Consider the following 19,009-nt stretch of genomic DNA (forward strand, 5'->3'; position numbering starts at 1 on the left):
AAGAAAAAAGAAACAGATATGATTAATTGAAATAAGCACAATATGGCATTGTTCCTCACGACACTGCCCTGCGTACGCTTGTGCCAATTTTCTTTTTCTCAGTAACAGTGAAAATGTGGTGATGCGGCAAAAAAAAAAAAGATAAAAAAAGGTAAAAAAAAGCAAAGAAAAGAAAATATTTTCAACCAAATGTGAAAATATAAAAAGAGAAAAAAAAAGTTTCGATGCCCCCCCCCATTCCTGGGGGTGTAATACATTTTTGAAAGCCGAATTCTGTAAAACTTTCTGATAAAATGTTTTTCTCTATGCATATGTACATGCACATCAACGTATGAGTTCATCACATGAATGAATCAGCAGCGGAAGCGGGGGGGAATATAATTATCCTGATTACATATTGTGTTCTTTCTGTTTGCTTAGTGGAATAATGCCACTCTGCATATTATATGTACACATCTTTACGCAAGGGGAGAAAAGGAAGAAATATAGGAAGCGCCAAAGATGAGTAACACAATATGCGACGAAATCAGGGGAGTCCCAGATGTGCATACACCCACACCGGGCAAGAACACATCACATGGGGTTATGCAAACGGGCAAAAGGATAAAGAAAAAAAGAACAGAAAACAAGAAAAAAAAAATGCTAGCTCTCCCTTGTCTTTCCTCCCCATTCGATTGCAAAAATGGCAAAGATAACTTTAAATTGGGCAACGCCCCCTTCCAAAATTGCAAAAGAGGAAAGGAATTCAATGCGACCGTCTTTGCGGCATTTATTTTGACGCCCTAACGGAACAACTGTCAGCGGTTCGAATTTTTTTTTCTTCTTTTCTGCCACCATTTTTGCCAAACACTTGGCCCAATTTCTGCCATTCGCTCTGCCCACCAAACCACTGAAGCACAGTGGGCGTAAATTCAAAGGACCCTTTTTTATGCAAACTGTAGAGGGCCCCCTTTCCCAAGAGGATATTCATTGCCACGTGAACATTTAATATGTTTTGCAAAGGGACTACGCCACAAATCGCGACAAAGAGAAGCACACCGCTCAAAGTATGTGTGATGCCTCTTTTTTTTTGGGAGGTCGTTTCACCTTAACACATTTGCCACTTTATTTTCACGGACCATTTCGAAAGGGGAGCGAATATGCAGACATCATCATCTGCTTATGTGCACACTTACAGGCCTACTCAGATGCATTTAACTTTTTCAATTCGGGTCGAACGCTCCGCAGTTAAGATAGGGCTACTGGTAGATTTTCGTTTCCCTCTTTTTCAATGCCACGGAGTTTGATTGTACGCTCTGCGCATCTCCCGCCCTGGTAGGGGTAAATTATAAAAGTGCCTTCTTTCCTTTTTTCTCATGAAACCAAGTAAAAGGTTAAAAAAATAAAATAAAATAAAACAACGTAATAACGTAATGACGTAATAACATGGTAGGGGGGGAAATCGGCGTAGGGTTAGCGTTGCGTTGCTCAGAATGGAGACGCTCCCACAGGTGTGTAGAACGGGGCCCCCCTTTCATGACGTTATCATCTTGTAAACATCCGATTGGCAATTTTTTAACCTTTCAATAACACCCTTATCGCAGAAGCTCAGGCGAAATGAATGCTTAAAGCATTTGTACAGCTCTTCCGTGTTCGGTAGGCATTCCCGAGAGATCCTGTAAAGAGGGGGAAATAAGGGTTGTTTGTTTCCTTGTTTGATGAGGGGGCATGCAAAGATGGCGTAGAATGTGCTGCTGCACATCCGTCCGTTTGGTTTGTTTTTTTATTCATTTATCTATTTCTGCTTCTTTATTTTTGTTTGTTTATTTTTGTTCGCTCCTCACATTTGCGTTGTCGTGTCTATCGCCTTGTCCAGGTGGCTGGCGCACTTTTCCTTCGCGTTGCTGCTGCGCTTGTTCGCCTGCATGCACATTTTGTAATCGTTGTAATGTTTGCGCGCTGCCAAAGTGTTCTTCGGAGAGAAAAAAGAAAGGGAAAGGAAAAGGAAAGAAAAAAGAAGGGAAAAGAGGAATGTGAGCATAAGTCTTATAGCATATGGGGCGATGTCGCCGACTTGAAGATGGACGTACACAGTCGCGCCAGATCGAACGTATGCCATTCTCTTCTTGTTGCCAGCCGATGCAGGGTACGCTGTCCCTTCTTGAAAAGGTATCAACAAAAAGCGAATGGCATACATTCTATCTGGCGCGACTGTGTACGTCCATTCAGGCATTCAATTTTACGCATCCCCCCTATATCGCAAAATTTCAAATTTGTTCCAATACACTGCAAACTTACCACACTCATCTTTCCTCTGTTCCACGGAACAAACACACGCGCAGGGTAAAAATGGCTAAATGATTGCTCGTTAGTATATGCTCTGGTTAGCCGATTCGCCCAAGCGCTAACAGCTGGACGTTTAAGAGCACAATTCTGACAATGTCAACATGGGAGGTTTCCATTCCTTCGGTGAAAATGTTAAATGTAGAAAAAAAAAAAACTGTTCGCATGTCACGTAAAAAAGGGGCAAGCGAAAAAGAAAAAAAAAAGTTACATTAGCAGGCTGAGAAAAAAAAAAAAAGAAAAAACGGAAAAAATGGAAGAAGCCGAAAAAAACACTTGACCCTTTGAAGCAAAATTTGCTTCGAAGTTACCAACTTATTTTTTCACCCATTTTTTGACGTATGTTTGCTATTTTTGTTCACTTCCCTCTTAACGAACAAAAAACCGTTGTGTAGGAGAAAACAGAAAAAATTAAAAATCGAGCTATTCTCAAAATTGTAATTTTTTATTCACGTGAAAGGGGATGTATAGGTGTATGGCCCTCCATTTTGGAAAACGTGAATTTCTTTTTTCTCACGCAGAGGAAAAGGTACTAATTCTCCCGACAACCTAAAGTTGCGTGCTCACGAATGAACGGTATGCCGCTCTGTGCACATACATACCTACACCCATGTGTGGTTAACTCGCGGCATACTCGAAATAAGTATATTTCTTTGTGAACGCCTCAAATTCGTGCGGCCACTTACGTCCCCGTTGCACACACTTTTTTTATAACTTTTCAAAATGGGGGCACATATTGGATGGGGTGAATATGCAAATGGCCCTGTAAGAGCTATACTGACCTGAAGTTGCCCGGAATTTCCGTTTCGTGATCATCGGGTGGATATAAAGCAAAACAGGACATAATAAACTCGGTCTGGTATTTTCCCCCCTCGTACTGCGACCCTACCTTCACCCCCCTATTCATTACTCCCCTTGTAGGATGTCAAAAACGTGAGGGAATTTTTATTCACCGTTTTTAGCTTCTCCTCCATACACTTCTCGTAATTCTGCAAAGGAGTGAAGGAAGACGAAAAAATAAGTTTCACCTTTTTTTTTTAAAAAAAATTTTTTTTTTTTTTTTGCGGCCAAATGGCAGAATCACTGGTCAAGATAAAAACTGGGCTTCACATTTTAGTGATCATCCCAGTCTGTCCATCAAGCTGGAGCTCATATCTTCATGCCATGTTTTTAAGAGGAAAAAATGCCTTACTATTTTTAACGGTTGGCACTTATTTATGCCGTCGCTGGCGGCCTGCTCATTTCCGTGGGGTTCCAAATTTTCGTTCAGGCACTTGAAAAATTTATCTGACGCGGATTCGCACCCTGCTCCCGGAACGTGGGTAGTAAGTAATTAGGTGAGTCTATGTAGAGGCATACGCACATGTGGGCTCAACCATTTTAACGGTGTCTGCGAGAGACTGGTCTGATTTTCTAAAGACGCATCCGGATGGAAAGAAAAAAGAAAAACGGAAAAAGGAACAGAAAAAAAGGAACGATAAAAAAGGAAGAACGAAAAGGGAAAAAGAAAAAAAGCGGCATCCCACTAATACAATGCTGCGCAACCAGTGCATACATTTCTCACTTTTAGGGGGGGCCACAAATATTTACCTTTTAACACCGCAGGGAAGTAGGGTTTCATCGAATCTATCCCCTTACTCATTTGTTCGATTGAAAAGGTGGAACAAAAAAGGAAGAAAAAAAAAAAAAAAAAAAAAACCTGGCTGATTCGAAATACGTGTTTTACTTCTTTACCTCTGTGCCTCTCTCTTCTTTATGTCGGGAAAGGAAATGAATTCTGATTGCCCTCAAAAATTATGCTACTTCAACCGCCTTCCTTAACACCTTTTTTTTCACTCGATTTGCATTAAACGTGGGTTGCTCCCTTTGTAGTTTTTATTTTTCGTACCTTTGCCGTTTTTCTTCTCCGTTTCGCGGGGGGAGAAGTTTTAAAGCGACTTAAAATACGTTTCGGATTCTACACAAGTGTGGTGTTTTCCTCAAGTGAGTTCACCAACACCCGGAAACGTGAAAGGGGGAACACAAAATGGTGCACCTTTTATGCAACTCCCTATATTGAAATAAACACAATGCACATAATTCATGAAGATGGAGTAGTTCACTTACCAGTTAGTGGCATCTTAGTTGGGACATTTTCTGGGGAAGGATTGGCTGTGGTACGAGAAAGAAAAAAAAAAGGCAAGGAATAAGTGGGTACGAGATGGATACGGACGAATAGGAACGAATAGGACGAATAAGAAACGCATTTGTTTATCCCCCTTTTTCCATCCCGAACAAAGAAGAACTTTCTTCCGACTCGTTTATTTGCATATTCCCACGTGCGCATGAACAGTGGAACATATTCTTTTTCGAATTGGCCTTATTTAAATCTGCGTCTCGTCTGAGGGGGAAAATAATTCACGCGTCAACCGGAAAATCTCTCACTCGTCGATGATGGTAAAAGAGAAAAAAATATATACATAAATATATATATTTACCCTAAGCGAAGTGTTAAGCAAAAGTACCCACAACAGCTCCAGAGGTGTGTAGAAAAGCTCCGTCTCTTCCATTTCTACATGGATGTATGTTCTTAAATGTATGTAGAATCTCGCCTTTCCGGCGTTTTACTGTTTGCCTGTTTTTTTTTTTTTTTTTTTTTTTAAATTGGACAAAGAGATGTGTTTACGAAAATTGCGCAGGGATATGGATGCTCAACGCAGAGGATTAAAAGTAGCCGCAAGGATGTGAAGCATTACGCAATATAAAACGCATTAATTTGTGACGAAATTGAGAAAAATGGAACGAGTCACGGATTTCTTATGAGCGTCCGGCAGTCTGCTGTGCTGGAAGGAATTAATTTCACGCCTTATCTGCTCATGGGTGAAAGTGAAAGAAGCGGAGGGACTCTGCACATTCGCACGCATTTTATTAACAAGTGTTTATGTAGAAAGGGCGCAGTGGAAACAGTACCATCCAAGTCAGTACATATGCAATTTGGCGAATGTACAGATGTCTATGTTTGGACGAGTACTAATCATGCCCTTCGCGATTTGTGGACATAACTTGATATCCCCCACTGATGATGATTTCTTACCCTCCCTCATGTGAAACACCGAACGTTTCCTTTCCTCAGCACATTTTGCTGATTCTGGGAAAAGACGACGCCACATGGTGTATCAGTGAAGTTTATCCGATTTTCTTTATGTACGAAAAATATACCCGCTTTGCAAACTTAATTAGAAAGAGTGTAGGAAAGACAAACACTGCTTCTTCACCTGGAGGTAATGCTCACCATTTATGAAAAAATTAAAAAAAAAAATTCATATTTTTGCCAGACCGGTTAAGGTAAAATGAGTCCTTCATTGCTAGATAATTCGGGGGAACATATGGCTAGCTCGAATGGGAAAAAGAAAAAAAAAAAAACTGGCGATGTAAAGGATGATGGGGGGGTTAAGCAGTGCCCCCCAGATGAATCCCCTGTGGAGGAGGCGACAAAAAGGCGGGAAAAGAAAAGGGAGAAAAAAGAAAAAAAAGAAAAAAGAGAGAAAAAAGAAAATTTCCAAACTACCCCCAATAGCCAAAATATCCAAAACAGTGAAAGTAGCCCCAATGGCACACACAACATTCGAGCCAACGAAGGCGAAGAGAACCGATGTCCGAAGGAACAGAACGAACAAGTCGTTGACGGGGATGAGACAGCTGACCTAACGACACGAATAGAGGTCCCCAGTGAGGATCCCCACACAAATCAGAGTTTTGAAAAAAAAAAGAAGAAAAAGAAGAAAAAGAAAAAGAAGAAAGGGGAAGGTGACGGGGAAGAGGCTGATGGGGAAGCTGAAGAAGAAAGACAAATGTCAAAAGCGCAGGAGGTAACAGAAAAGAAAATGGAGCCACAGCACGAAGTAGACATAAGCAAAGTGAATAAGGAAACAGAAGATGAAAAAGATGCCCCAACAAATGGGGAGAATAACGTTGAAGATGGAACTCCAGGGACAGGAGGATACATTATACGTGAGGAACACCTTGGAGAGGGTACCGAAAGTGAAACCCGCAGAGGGAATAAAGAGAGTGCGGAAATCAAATCCCCCCGGAAGGAAACCAAAGGGGGAAGAGAAGACCGTGGACTCCATAGTAGCAGTGCCAGTTGTGGCAATGATACACATGAACTGGTGCAGGTAAAACGCAACCGGGGCGATACACAACTGGACGAAGCAGAGAATCAGGATGGTCAAAAAAAGGAGAAGGAATCACAAAGTGAAGGAGAAAAATGTCACAAAGAAGAAAAGGAAAATAGGGACATTTCTGAAGGCGAGCTAAATGGCGCGGGACAATGTGCAGAGGGAGCACTCCTCGAAATGGAGACCATGCATAGCTTAAGGGATAGCCAGAAAAAAGGGGAAGAGCGGAAAAAGAAAAATAAGAAAAAAAAAGAGGTGCCCACGAAGGGGGAGTCCAAAAGGAGCAGAAGGGGGAAAGCTAAAGAGAAAGGGAAAGAGGCCTGGACGGAGGGCAAAGCAGCCGAGGCGGAGAGGGACAAAACCATCGAGGCGGATAACGAATCCGAGCAGGCGAAAGAAAAACCCACTGAAAAAAACGAAGAACTTCTTGTCGCAGCAACGGGCGAGAGGGTACCACCCGAGGGCGAGGTTCAAGAAAGAGTGGAGTACGCAACTTACTCAATCGCAAGGATTATTAGCAAGGAGGAGAGCGACTCGAACGGGGGGGCAACGTCAAGAGGAGGCTCCTTACACAAAATATGCCATTCCAACGGTGTGAAGCATCTAGGTATAAGAGGAACTCCACTGTGCGTTAAATGCTGAACAGTGAATGAGGATGTGCGCGCAGCTGAGTAGGAATCTCGTCCGTTGAGTGGTGGCTCTTGCAGAGGCACGCACCCAAGTGGAACTTCCCCGCGTCTGGAAAAAAAAATATATACACTCTTTTTTTTTCCCTCCCCCCCTTCTCCTCACCTGCTCCCTTGCAATGTTAGAAACCTACGAAAGCAAAGTATGTGTGGCGAACTCCTTTCACGACATATCGAGCCCCACATCTGAAAACGAGGAGGCTCAAGAGGGAAGCTACACGGGCGAAACCGCCAGCTACGGGGAAAATAGGAAAAGCTTTGACTTACTGTCCTACATCGAAAATGGAATTAAAAATTATGTAAATATGCTAAAGGAAGAGAACGTGGAAATATACGAAAGAAAATGTGTTAAGGAGATAATATCCTTTCACAAATTAAAATTGAAATATTTAAAAAAAAAAAAAAAATTCAGCAAAATATACACGTGGAGAACTTCCCATCAGATTGTGGATCGCACATATCTCGCAGTACTTCCGAGGAAGACAAGGAAGAAATAATTCGAAATTTTGGCCGCTTCGATTCTTTCACTTGGGGTCAGGCAGACGAAGGAAGTGCCAGTAGCGCTACTACGCATAAGAAAGGCACAAATAGGAGAAGTGGAAATGAAAATACTCGCTTGGGAAAGAAATTGAGTAAAAGTAACAACGACGGTTCTAAGCAGACACCCTGGGGTAGCGAAAATGACCGACTTGACAGCACCAAATCGGTGCACGTGAAGAAGACGAAGAAGATGAAGAGGCGAGATGGGAACAGACGTTCCGACGAATCGATCCCCGGCAAAATGGACACCAGTTCTTTCAACGACATGGAAGTGGAGAGTCAGTTGAAAGAATTGGGCTGCGCGGAGAGTGCGAGGCGAGGGTGGGTTCCCCCAAGCAACGGGGCGGAGGTGAAAAGGGAGTGCCACGCCGCGGCGCTGCAGAATAAGAGCCTCGCCACCCCCAATGAACACCTCCACACGGGAGTAATCCCAAGCAGCAAAAACGTTTTCGAAGCGTTGTTCCACTTTTACGCAAAGGATAAAGGAAACGCCAAAGGGAATATAGAACTGGAAGGAAAAACAAGCGAGGGGAATTATTACTCGAAAGGTATGGATCTTGAGCTGTTCTTAATTTTCTCCAGACATTACAAAATTATAAAAAGTTTATTAACAAAAGGTGAGTTGGAAAAAATCTTCCTAAATGAAAGCAAAGGAAATGCATACATCCAGGGAAGACAGTTCCAGAAGGTGCTAATGGTATGTGCACAAATAGCATTTACCAAACCACCACATAGGGTCAATTTCACAGACACGAAAAAAATATTCCAATGTTTGGTCACATGGCTTTGTAACAACGCACCTGAGAAACAGAAGGAAATTATTTTAAAAAGTTGCCAGCTAGCCGATGCTTCCATGTTGACGGAAAATGGAAAAACAGCCGAACCGCAGAAGGCTGAAGTGAAAAGCGGAACGTTGCGAAATAAACAATACTCCATTTCTGTGAAGGACAAAAGTAAGAAGCCACCCATAAATAACATTGCACTGACCAGTTCGCAAAATTTTGAAACGCCATCGAAGAAGTTGGAGAAGGCGAAAATTTTCCGCTACAACACGAGTATCAATTTGCGCAAGTAGTGGTGGGGACTGGGGAAAGGCCATCTGACGCTTAACCCATCTGCCACTATATTTTGCACCTACAGAAAGTTATATTTTTTACCTCCTTCCAATTTGTTAAAAATTTTTACCTTCACACCTCGTGTGTCTGATGAACGCTCGCTTTCATTTTGAACAACTGATTTTTTTGTATTTTGAAATTTTTTTTTAACCTTTTAATTTTTTTTTTTTCCGTAAATGTCAAATTGGACACTCTGCCTGCGTGGAGGTATATATTAGCAGGCGGAGTCCATCCTTTCTTCCCAACATAGTGTGTCCCACTTTGACACAACCGGATGCTGCTCAGTAATCTGCGCAGTCGCTCACAAAAGAAGACTTCTCACTTGCGTGCGAACGATTGAGAAGCAGATGAATTAGTCAAAATGGAGGGAGTGAATTACAAAAAAAAAAAGTACACCAGCTAGCCAAAAAAAAAGGTAACTTTTTTGCGCAGTTCCAATAATGTTTTATAAACAAATCGATGTGTATGGGAAAAAGTGCATCCAGGACGGAAAGCAAAGCGTCCACGTTAGGAGGCGTTAAAAATTGGTACACAAAACAGTACTACAGACAACGGACTACGAACTAGAGACGCGGCTTCCACATATGCTTCTGCCACATACGCCACCGCCACATCGATGTGGCTCCTACAAATTGCGAAAAAGATATGAACGTTCCCATACAAAAAAAAAGAAAAATTACCTGTCGTGTAATTTGCTTATGTCATCGAATAGCAAGCGCTCCTCTGTGATGACTTTGCCTGCAGGTACGGTAAAGGGGCGAAGAGGAGACAAAAAATGGGCACTCGTTTTTTTTTTTATTTTTTCACAGGAATGGTTCAGGTGAAAATGGGAGCAGGCGCGGGAGCATCTTTTTATTCTCATTTTTTCACTTTCGATTGCCACAACACCGCTCAGCTCCCAAGGAGTACCTAAATGCTTATCAAAAATTGCAACCAGGGCGGATTCCTCATCGGGTAAAATCTGCGAAGAGGGGCAAAACAGGCAGAGGTGTCGTGTAAATGGTCGATTAACAGATCGGAAGGGTGTCTAAACAGGTAAAACGCAAGAGTATATATTATGCATGTGTGTATGGGAAGTACCTGCTTGATCTCCCCGCGAAGGCCCCTGTATTGCCCCCTCAGGATCAAAACGTCCCGCCCGATTTTTGGTATAACCGTTTGGAGCTGCTTCTGATGAGCGGAAGTTTTTTTTTTTTCGCTGTTGTTGAGCTGGATTTCACATTTATTGCTTTCGTCAGACGATACCGAAGTGATCACCCCCTTGTTGTTACAATGTTTGTGTTTCCTGTCGATTATTTTAACTACGATATTTTTGCATAACCAGGAGTACTTACTACTCGGGGGATTCGTTTTGTCGTCTTTTTCATGTTGCTTCGCTTCGATTTCGTTCTGGCTATTTTGCTGATTTTTCAGATTAGCAGCGCTGTTTGTTAACCTTTTTTTTGCCTCGTTTTCCAGAAGGAGAAGTTCGATGGATGACAGGGGTCTCTTCTTTGCCGCGCCCTTGGCTACATCATTTTCTACCGCGCACCGCTTATCTGGCGAAGCGTCTGCCACCTTCCCTTTTCCTTCTTCCGCCTTGCTCAGTGCTTTCGCTATGAGCACATTAACACTGGGTTTAGAAGGAGTATGATCCCTTCGCGTAGTTTTAATAGACGATATGACGATTTTCTCATCAGTTTTCTTGTTCAATCCTGTATATTCCGATTGGATAAATTTGCCCGTTTTCTTAGCCTCTTCAATAGCTTGATTAATTTTTTTCTCTTTCAATTCTTCATAGGAGTATTCGATTTTTTTCCTTTCCTCAAAAGCTTTTTCTCTTTCGATTTTTTCTCTATCGATATATTCTAAATACCACCCCCTTTCCGTTTCTTCAATTTTGCATTTCCCTGTCTTCCCAAGGTACAATACAAAATCGGTAAGAGTCACCCACACGGTGGCATTCATATGTATATGTGTCTTATCGCTAATCATATTCGTATAGACAGTGTTAGCCAAAATACGCGTTCGACAATATTTCGTTTTCATTAATCTCATAAATTCTTTCTCAAACATGGAGGAGTAGTCGTCCATGAATTTATTTGCGTCCTGGCAGAAGATCTGCATTTGTCTCTGGTGCGTTTCCGACAGTCTGTGGCACTTGAATCCGTTTTCATCTCTGCACTGCTTTTCGCACATTTGGCAGTACCACTTTAACTTCTGGAGGCCTTTGGCCTTCATCTTGTTCGCCAGCCATTTTGGCGTCCCCGGCTCGGCGCGCGGCATGGTGGGCTGTTACCCCGTTAAGCAGTTTAGCTCCGTTCCTATTCCGTTGTGTCAAATGGGGAGGAACTGCCAGCACACAGGGAGGTTGTACTCCCGAGTGCATGCAGACTGAGGGTTCACATAGCACGTTTATCTCCCCCTCGTTTGGGCCCCTCTGGGCATGTCTCACCCGGGGTTATTCAACTTTGGCTCTTTCCTCTCCCCTGGTGAAACCCCAATCTGGCGGCTCATTCGCCCTTTTCAACTTCTGCTCGTGCGGCTTTTCTTTGCTGCGTTAACTCGGATCGGCGGCGCGACATCCGCGTACGTCCTGCTGGTTGGGTCACCATTGGGCATTCATGGCTCAGCGTTCGTCACTCATGGTTCGTCAATCGCGTTTGCCCTATCCTTTCTCTTTACCCATCGAAATGGCGCCAAAAGGGACGTACGCTTCGTGGCGGCAAAGATCGTTTTGTTAAAACGAAGAAGGGAGAAAGTGCCACCGCATGTATCTTGCCGGCCAAAGGGCAGATAAAAAAAAGCACAGGGGAGCGCGAAGTGGAAGCGAAACGAAAGAGAAAAAATTCCTGCACGTGCGTACAGGTTAAGTAATACTCACAAGCTGGCCCAATTTACCAAGGCAAAGAAAAGAAAGAATTTTCCAGTTTTTCTTGAAAATACGCATCCTTTTGGGCATCCTTGTTGGCATCCCTGTTGGCATCCCTGTGGACCAACTTTAATCACGCTGACCATTCTGTGCAAAATGCACTTGCCGGAGAATTCTCCAAGCGAGCAGGGCAGAAATAAAGTTCCAGTGGACTGCGCACAATGAAGTGGGAAGAGAAGGGTTTTACCCCCATGCAGCGTTGGATAGAACATTTCCCGAAGGAGGACACACGTTCAGCCAGATATGCAACGAGGGAATTTTCTCCACATGTGAGAAAGTGCCTACGTGGGCGTGTACGCCGATTTGCGCTCCTGTGAACGTGGTTGACATAAGAGAAAACAAAAACGCGCCGAAGAGATTGCTCTCAGAGAAATCCCCCCCGGAGTTATCACTCCGGCAGCCAACCCTTTGTGGAGAATAACGATGGGCTACCTAACCAGAATAGCCATCCCGTTTATTCTTCTAATGATAAGTGATAAGGTGCCATTTGTGCAAAGCTTCTTTACCACAAGCGGAGGTGGCGAAATGGCCCAGAGGGGGGGAAGCAAAAGAAGAGACGACTGCTACCACGTATTGAAACGGAAGAAAGGCGCAAGGGAGGTGCTCCTAAATAGTGTTCCAAAGGTAAAGGGAGCGAGTCCGTTGGGCGGTCTCCCCCCCGTGCTAGATGGGGTAGACAAAGTGGAGGACACAGGCTGTAGTGATGATCGCGGTGGTGATCGTGCAGGTATCCACACTGGGGAGAGCGCCGGAAAGTACGAAGCTGAGCTGGACCTGTTCCAGAATGACTCTCTACAGTTGAAGCAGTGGTACCTAGGGCAGGAGGTTCGGGAGAAGTGGAAGGAAAAGCACGTCGAAAATGTCCGCAACAATTACGAGAAAGTCCTACTAAACAACAAGTACAACGAGTTGTTCAATATGTACAGAAATATAAAAAAAAATAACGTGGAAAATTACAAAAGGAGAGTTAAAACGAACCGAATCAATCCAGTGATTTATGTAAAAAAAAGGCTAGTCTCAGCAACAGCAAAATATATCAAAATGTCCTTCATCAAAACGAGGAAGATCCTTTGGAAAATCAGATACATGCCCATAATAAAAGCCTTCGCATTTTTGTACTACTACGGCACGAACAAATATACGGTGAATATTTACAAGTGCATAAAATCCTGCCTATTTAACGCCATTAACAAATATGGGCGGAATAATATCAAGCCCGTTTTTCACACGCTGCAGGCTAACATGGGTGGATACACCAAGAAGATAAACATCCGAGCAAAGGGGAAAACGGACATCATACGGGAGCCGCACACGCACATTCGGGTGGTGCTGGAGGTGTAGAAACCCCATGTGGCTATCCCCCCTCTTGGCCTGTTCACCTGTTGGCTTGTTCACCTCTTGACCAGTCGACCTCTTCACCACTTGACTTCGTGACCACTTTGACCTCTTTTTTTTGTTCACCTTTTTTTTAAGTTATCTGAGAGTCTGAATTGTTTGATGCAAAAAGGGGAAAACGCTAACTTGGGATTTCCTTTTCTTTTTTTTCTCTTTTTTTGGGAACCCTCCCTCTTCCATATTCCTGCTCATTTGTGCTTCCCACGAGGGCGAGATGCCATTTGGTTGGTTCTGCCATTTGGTCGGTTCTGCCATTTGGTCGGTTCTGCCATTTGGTTGGTTCTGCCAGTTGACCCCCCCATTATGAAAAATCTAGTGGAAATTCCTTTGGAAGTCCCTATGGGAAGCTTCATCGAAATGGCTTTCTCAAACCGCTCCCTCACAGCGCGCCTGGTACACCTCCATAGCCCTGCGCATGGACCACTGGTGAATGTCCCCAATCTGGTTCATCAGATCTTCGCAGTTGTCTGAGACGCCCTGTGGAGTGAAGGACTCCAGGACGTCCGATATGATGGCCGCAATGTCGAAGTAGCCAATTTTGTTTTTCAAAAATAGGCTGTTGGCCACCTCGTTGGCAGCGTTGAGGACCGTTGGGTAGAAGTTGCCCTTCCTACCCGCATGGTAAGCGAGCTTGATACATGGGAAATGATCCAGTGAGGGGGAGTAAAACGTGAGGGGAGAGGTACTCGCCAAATTAAGGGACGGCAATTCTGTAGCGGTTCTATTAGGCCAGGTCAAACCGAAGAGGATGGGAATCCTCATATCTGGGAGATACATTTGACTGATGACCGATTTGTCGATAAATTCAACACACGAATGGACGATACATTCTTTATGCACAACGATGTCGATATTATTATAATCCACGTCGAAGAGGAAATGAGCTTCGATAACCTCGAGCCCTTTATTCATCATCGTTGCCGAGTCGATGGTTATTTTTGGTCCCATTTTCCACTTGGGATGTTTCAGGGCATCCTCTGAAGTTACTTTTTTCAACTCATCAAGAGAGACATTTTGAAAGGGGCCGCCCGAGGAAGATAAAATTATCTTCTTTATTTGATTGACTTTGGAAAAATTATCCTGCAGACATCTCGTCTTTAACACTTTGTCATTGTCCAAACATTGAAAAATGGCACTATGTTCGGAATCCACTGGAATGATGCATGATTTTGTATGACTTGTTAATAATTTTTTGAGAAAAAATCCAGCCGATACGACGGACTCCTTATTCGCTAATGCAATCATTTTATTGTTCTTAATTGCATGTATGGTGGAGTATAATCCATGGAAGGAGTCTATCCCGATTACAACTCTGTCGAGTGTGCTACTCCGGCACATTTGTTTCATCCCATCAGCCCCTAGTAGTATCTCTGGATTGTAACCTTTTACGTTTTTTAACAAAAATTTTAACTCCTCATATTTGGACTCATCGTGGATGCACACATACTTTGGCAAAAACTCCCTTGCCTGTTCATACAGTTTCTTCACATTTTTGTTCACATAGAGCGCTTCCACATTGAAGCGCTTCTGGACCCGGTTGCACTCGCGAATGATGTCCAGCGCGTTCGTGCCGATGCTGCCGCTGCTCCCGAAGATGGCCACGTTGATGGGGTTAGCGGCGTTGTCGGTGACGGCGGTGTTTCCGGTGTTGGCGGCATTGACCCCATTCGCCGCATTCACGGCATGCCTGCTGTCTTTATCTGGCGCAGAGAAGTGAGTAGCTTCCCTCCCACATGGGAGGTCCTCACGCTTCCTAAATTTTATCCGGCCAGACCACCTCCCCCGTTTCGCTCCACCATTTTGCACGCTCCCTCTTTTCCTATTTATTATGTACGCCCTTTTCCTCTCCCCCTGTGCGTGCCTCCTCATGTGAATGTCCCCTCCGTGTTGCGGGTACACATGGTGAGCTCTCATTTGCTGGATGCCAACGAGCAACAGCAGGGTGTGTAAAAAAATGGACCTTCTCATTTCTGACTTGGTCGTTACTACGGCATCGCTGTCGTGCGAGTCCTCTACGACGCAGTCATTGTGGGTGTGCAGCTAATCCGGTGCATCCTCCTTAGTGCCTCGACAAAGTGGCAGTCACCTCGGCTGTGCGATCCGACGTGATCTCCCTACGCATCTTTTTTTGCGGCCCACCAGGCAGAGAAGCTACAAATGGTACGTTAACTGTGTAAAAAAAAAAATTCCCACCATGTGGAGGCTTTGTCAGATTCTGACGTTATACGGATAAATATCGAGAAGAGCCATTTCCCAGAAGGGGAGTTTTTTTTTTTTTTTTTTTTTGCAGCTCCTTTCTAGTGCGAAAAGGGACCAATTACGATGGAGCGCCGTACGGTAGAGTAAATTTACCATCGTGTGACGGTTCCGTTGGGAATCCCCTCGTGTAGGGTCCTCCCCGAGAAGAAAAAAACCCCGGTGTTAATCGCACAGCAGAGCAATCTTGTAAAATCGCCTCCACACCGATGCACTCCCTTTAAAGGTGGAGGATAATACCTTTCTGGTGGTCCCCCCAACGAATATAATTGCAGTGACTGGGTCTACAGGAGATTCCCGACGAGGGGAGAGCACTACGCACCTTCTTCTACCTGTGAACGAAAATTGAGGCCCATTTAACAGCCTCGATATGGCATCCCCCTAAGGAAAGAAACCACCGGAGTGCCTTTTCCGTCCTTGTTTTCCATCCAGCGCAGTTACAAGAAATGGGCCGCAGATGGCTCCATCGGATCAGAAGGCAAAGCAAAAAGTGAAAGCCCCCCTGCTCACAAAATTAGAAGGCATTAAGAAAAAGTGATACATTCGAATAAGTGTTACGGAACAGACGAGACGGAAAAAATCAGACGGCGTGACGAAGCGGATTAGTTTACCCCTTTGGAAGGGGGGCACGCAAATGGGCACCCAAATGGGTAGGCTCATAGAACCAATCAGTCATACATACTTGGACACACAAGCTCAACCCTGAAATGGGAGGCAACTAGGAAAAGTGCGCTTAAACGTGCCCTTTTGGGTAGGGGCTGCGGGGTGCTCAAAACGGTGAGGAGAAAAAAATACAGGGAAGAGGCTTTCCCACTAGCTACACACATCAGTAGGGAAAATCGCACCAGACTGTGCAGGCACTGTTTATATACCGCGACACCGTAGGAAAAGGAATCGAAGAAGACGCGCCGTCCAGGAGATTATCGTCCGACGTGTCGATCGCCCCACTGAACACACTCGTCATTATATCGACCTCATTGCTGCTATTTTCGTAAAAGCGTCTCGTGCCGGATCCTGTTAAAAGTAGAGGATACATAGGATGGACATGGACAGAAATGAGTGGAGAGTATTTATTAATCTGTTCCCTGTAAAGCAGCTTGTTGTCATTCAGGTGGTACACATTTAAATAACCGAAGGTGTCACCACTGATGAGGAGGATATCTCGATACATATCAAATAGGTACTTCTGATTGGTGAGGGCAAACCTTTCCCACTTCTGGACATACTCTGTATCCTTTCTCATATCATAACGGTAAATAAAGGAAGCATTGCGACTTCCACTTAGGAGGGAAAATTCGTCCAGCCATTTTATACAGGTTATTCCATTAGAGTTTTTTTTACTAACTTCAAATTTGAGGATGAAATCATTTTTATGATCACAGTTGTCTGCATAGAGGTATATGCAATCATTGTAATCGCCAACGGCGTAAATCATATTCTGCCCGTAACCTTTCCTCTTATACGTCATGGTAGAGATGATTCCCTTTTGTCCTTTTCCTCTTCTTGTGCTTAGGATACGATTCTCATACATTTCATTCGGTTTCCCCAAATCGAATACCTCTATAGACTTAGCATTCGTTCCACACAGAAGCCAGTTCCTCTCCGGATGGAAACACAACGAATAGCAGCTACAGAGCTCGTGGCACTGATTTAACGTTTTGAATGACATAAGCGACGACCCATCGTACGCGCTGTGAAGCGATACAGGGTTGCCTTTGGAACACGCTGCGAAGAAACATGTGTTGCTATTGTTCCAATCAAAGAAGGGGTAAAATTTGCAGTCATAAATATGTTCCCCGATCTGCATGCAGATCCAGCTGTTGTTCATTTTCTCCTTCTCCTGAGTGTCCATATGTTGGTACTGCTCATGTAGTGCCCTTAATTTTCTCTTCGCCTCTCCACCGCTACCGTCACCGCTACTCTCACCGCTGCTCCCACTTAACGCATTTAATAATGACAAGTCCGTGGCGAAAAGTCTCAAACGGTTGCTGTTCGAGATGGTGTAGTAGCAACTTCCATCGCTGTTAAATTCGCACTGCTTCAGAAATTCATTTTTCTTTTTTATTCTTTGGCTTCTTTTCCGATGGGTTTGTGTACTGGCCGCCTTATTCGCGAGGGGATATTCTTCACTCAACTGGCTCTTTCGAGGGGCTCCACCTGGGGGAGGCACCCCATTGGGGTTTTTTCCTCCATCGTACGACTCTACACACTTGCGTTTTTGTTCCTCCTCTTCTGCATTACTCCTCTGTTGATGGCCTGCGAAGAAGCGGCTTTCACGGGCCGTCTTTCCGGTGCTACCATCTGGAAGCTCAGAACATGATGATGATGACGATGCCGCTCCTGATGTGTCCCCGTCGATGCACTGAGTCTCTTTTGATTCCCTAAATTTGTCAATTGGCTCATAATCAAAGTTGTAAAAATCTGCGTAGGGCACTTCTTGCACAATGTAGAATACTTTCTTCTTCATTTGACTTTCCATTCCTGTGTGCATTTCGAAGGTCTCCTTATCGTTCGAGTCCACGTGTCTGTTTCCCTCCTCCATTGTGCGTTTTTTTTTCTCTTTCTCCTTTGGTACAGTATATTTAAAAAGAGCTATACGGCTTCATCAGCGCTATTTTAATATTATCTTCAGTTTTAATGGAAACCTTCGCAACGGTCTGGGGGGGAGAAGATTCCTCATAATTGCTTCCCTCCCCCCAAGGAAAATTCTTCATCCCTTTTTATATTTTCTGCTGCTACTCCATTGGGGGGATAAGCAGAGTGGACTCCACTTGTGCTGCGTTAAGAATATGGCTTTGCAATTCTGCTCAGGTGGAATGGAAACACATTTTTTCTCTTACCCAACTTCTTCAAGTGCGAGAGAGTTGTCTACTGAGTCTTCACCTGTTCAGGGGGGAAGGCACGCCTCTTTCTTCTTCCTACCTATATTTCGCCTTGTCTCCATTTTATGGAGTCCTTTCCCTCATCCCCCTTGGAAGGAGCCAAATGGGAGATTAACCTCCCAAATGTATTGCCTATGCAACGGTTGACTTGCTCACGTTTTTCTGTTCTTTTTTTTTCCCCATGAGAAAACGCCTTCATGGGGGTCGGATCGGACGGCAAATGGTAAGAGGCCAACGGGGGAAGCGGTAAAGCGCACCCATCAGGAGATGCCCAAACGGGTAAATCGTTCATACGTGTAGGTACCGCATCAGCACAAGCGTTACGTATACATATGCGTCTCCCGCAAGGAGGTGATGCAAAACGCTGCCGCGGCGCGGGGGTGACCCGGGATTGGAATCGAGTCAAACCGCGTACTCTTCATTTGAAGGGTCCTTTTTCCACAGAAAACAAGTCTCCATTTTTGCGTTAAGCACACAAAAGAGGATCTACTGAGGGAAGGCTCCCCTGATAAGTAGCCTTTCAACCCTTTGCAGATGTTGGGGGGAGATATACACAGACGCAGCCACTGGCGGGTCTGCCAGGGGAGGGTTAACGGATCGTAGCCCCGCGGAAGCGACGATACCACCTGGTGCGCGATACCCCTGGAAGGACCCTTACCTCCCCTTTCTCGCTTCTTCAACCTTTGGGGTGCTTCCTTTTACTCAGTTGTGACTGCTTCCTTCCGGCTGTTAAGCGGGGGAAACC

General features: G+C 44.4%; 7 protein-coding genes across 7 annotated transcripts; 2 read left to right on the plus strand and 5 right to left on the minus strand.

The window, feature by feature from the left end:
• Nucleotides 1-1,513: 1,513 nt before the first annotated feature.
• C922_00104 (hypothetical protein) lies at nt 1,514-1,912 on the minus strand (the record flags this gene model as incomplete). The annotated part of the gene is made up of 2 exons (XM_008815721.1): nt 1,514-1,655; nt 1,824-1,912. 2 exons carry the CDS (start codon nt 1,910-1,912, stop codon nt 1,514-1,516), a joined length of 231 nt encoding a protein of 76 aa, XP_008813943.1.
• A 1,309-nt stretch (nt 1,913-3,221) lies between these two features.
• Nucleotides 3,222-3,964, minus strand: C922_00105 (hypothetical protein; the record flags this gene model as incomplete). The annotated part of the gene is made up of 3 exons (XM_008815722.1): nt 3,222-3,311; nt 3,515-3,627; nt 3,913-3,964. 3 exons carry the CDS (start codon nt 3,962-3,964, stop codon nt 3,222-3,224), a joined length of 255 nt encoding a protein of 84 aa, XP_008813944.1.
• Nucleotides 3,965-5,651: 1,687 nt separating this feature from the next.
• Nucleotides 5,652-8,780, plus strand: C922_00106 (hypothetical protein; the record flags this gene model as incomplete). The annotated part of the gene is made up of 3 exons (XM_008815723.1): nt 5,652-7,086; nt 7,292-7,589; nt 7,634-8,780. 3 exons carry the CDS (start codon nt 5,652-5,654, stop codon nt 8,778-8,780), a joined length of 2,880 nt encoding a protein of 959 aa, XP_008813945.1.
• Nucleotides 8,781-9,496: 716 nt separating this feature from the next.
• C922_00107 (hypothetical protein) lies at nt 9,497-11,085 on the minus strand (the record flags this gene model as incomplete). Its single annotated transcript, XM_008815724.1, has 2 exons — nt 9,497-9,781; nt 9,901-11,085. The coding sequence occupies 2 exons, from the start codon at nt 11,083-11,085 to the stop codon at nt 9,497-9,499; spliced, it is 1,470 nt and encodes a 489-aa protein (XP_008813946.1).
• Nucleotides 11,086-12,154: 1,069 nt separating this feature from the next.
• On the plus strand, nt 12,155-13,072 carry C922_00108 (hypothetical protein; the record flags this gene model as incomplete). Its single annotated transcript, XM_008815725.1, has 1 exon — nt 12,155-13,072. The coding sequence occupies one exon, from the start codon at nt 12,155-12,157 to the stop codon at nt 13,070-13,072; it is 918 nt and encodes a 305-aa protein (XP_008813947.1).
• Nucleotides 13,073-13,492: 420 nt separating this feature from the next.
• C922_00109 (1-deoxy-D-xylulose 5-phosphate reductoisomerase) lies at nt 13,493-15,094 on the minus strand (the record flags this gene model as incomplete). Its single annotated transcript, XM_008815726.1, has 1 exon — nt 13,493-15,094. One exon carries the CDS (start codon nt 15,092-15,094, stop codon nt 13,493-13,495), a length of 1,602 nt encoding a protein of 533 aa, XP_008813948.1.
• A 1,114-nt stretch (nt 15,095-16,208) lies between these two features.
• C922_00110 (hypothetical protein) lies at nt 16,209-17,924 on the minus strand (the record flags this gene model as incomplete). Its single annotated transcript, XM_008815727.1, has 1 exon — nt 16,209-17,924. One exon carries the CDS (start codon nt 17,922-17,924, stop codon nt 16,209-16,211), a length of 1,716 nt encoding a protein of 571 aa, XP_008813949.1.
• Between the last annotated feature and the right edge of the window lie 1,085 nt (nt 17,925-19,009).

Source organism: Plasmodium inui, assembly GCF_000524495.1.
Source record: "Plasmodium inui San Antonio 1 unplaced genomic scaffold supercont1.1, whole genome shotgun sequence".
Taxonomy (NCBI): domain Eukaryota; phylum Apicomplexa; class Aconoidasida; order Haemosporida; family Plasmodiidae; genus Plasmodium; species Plasmodium inui.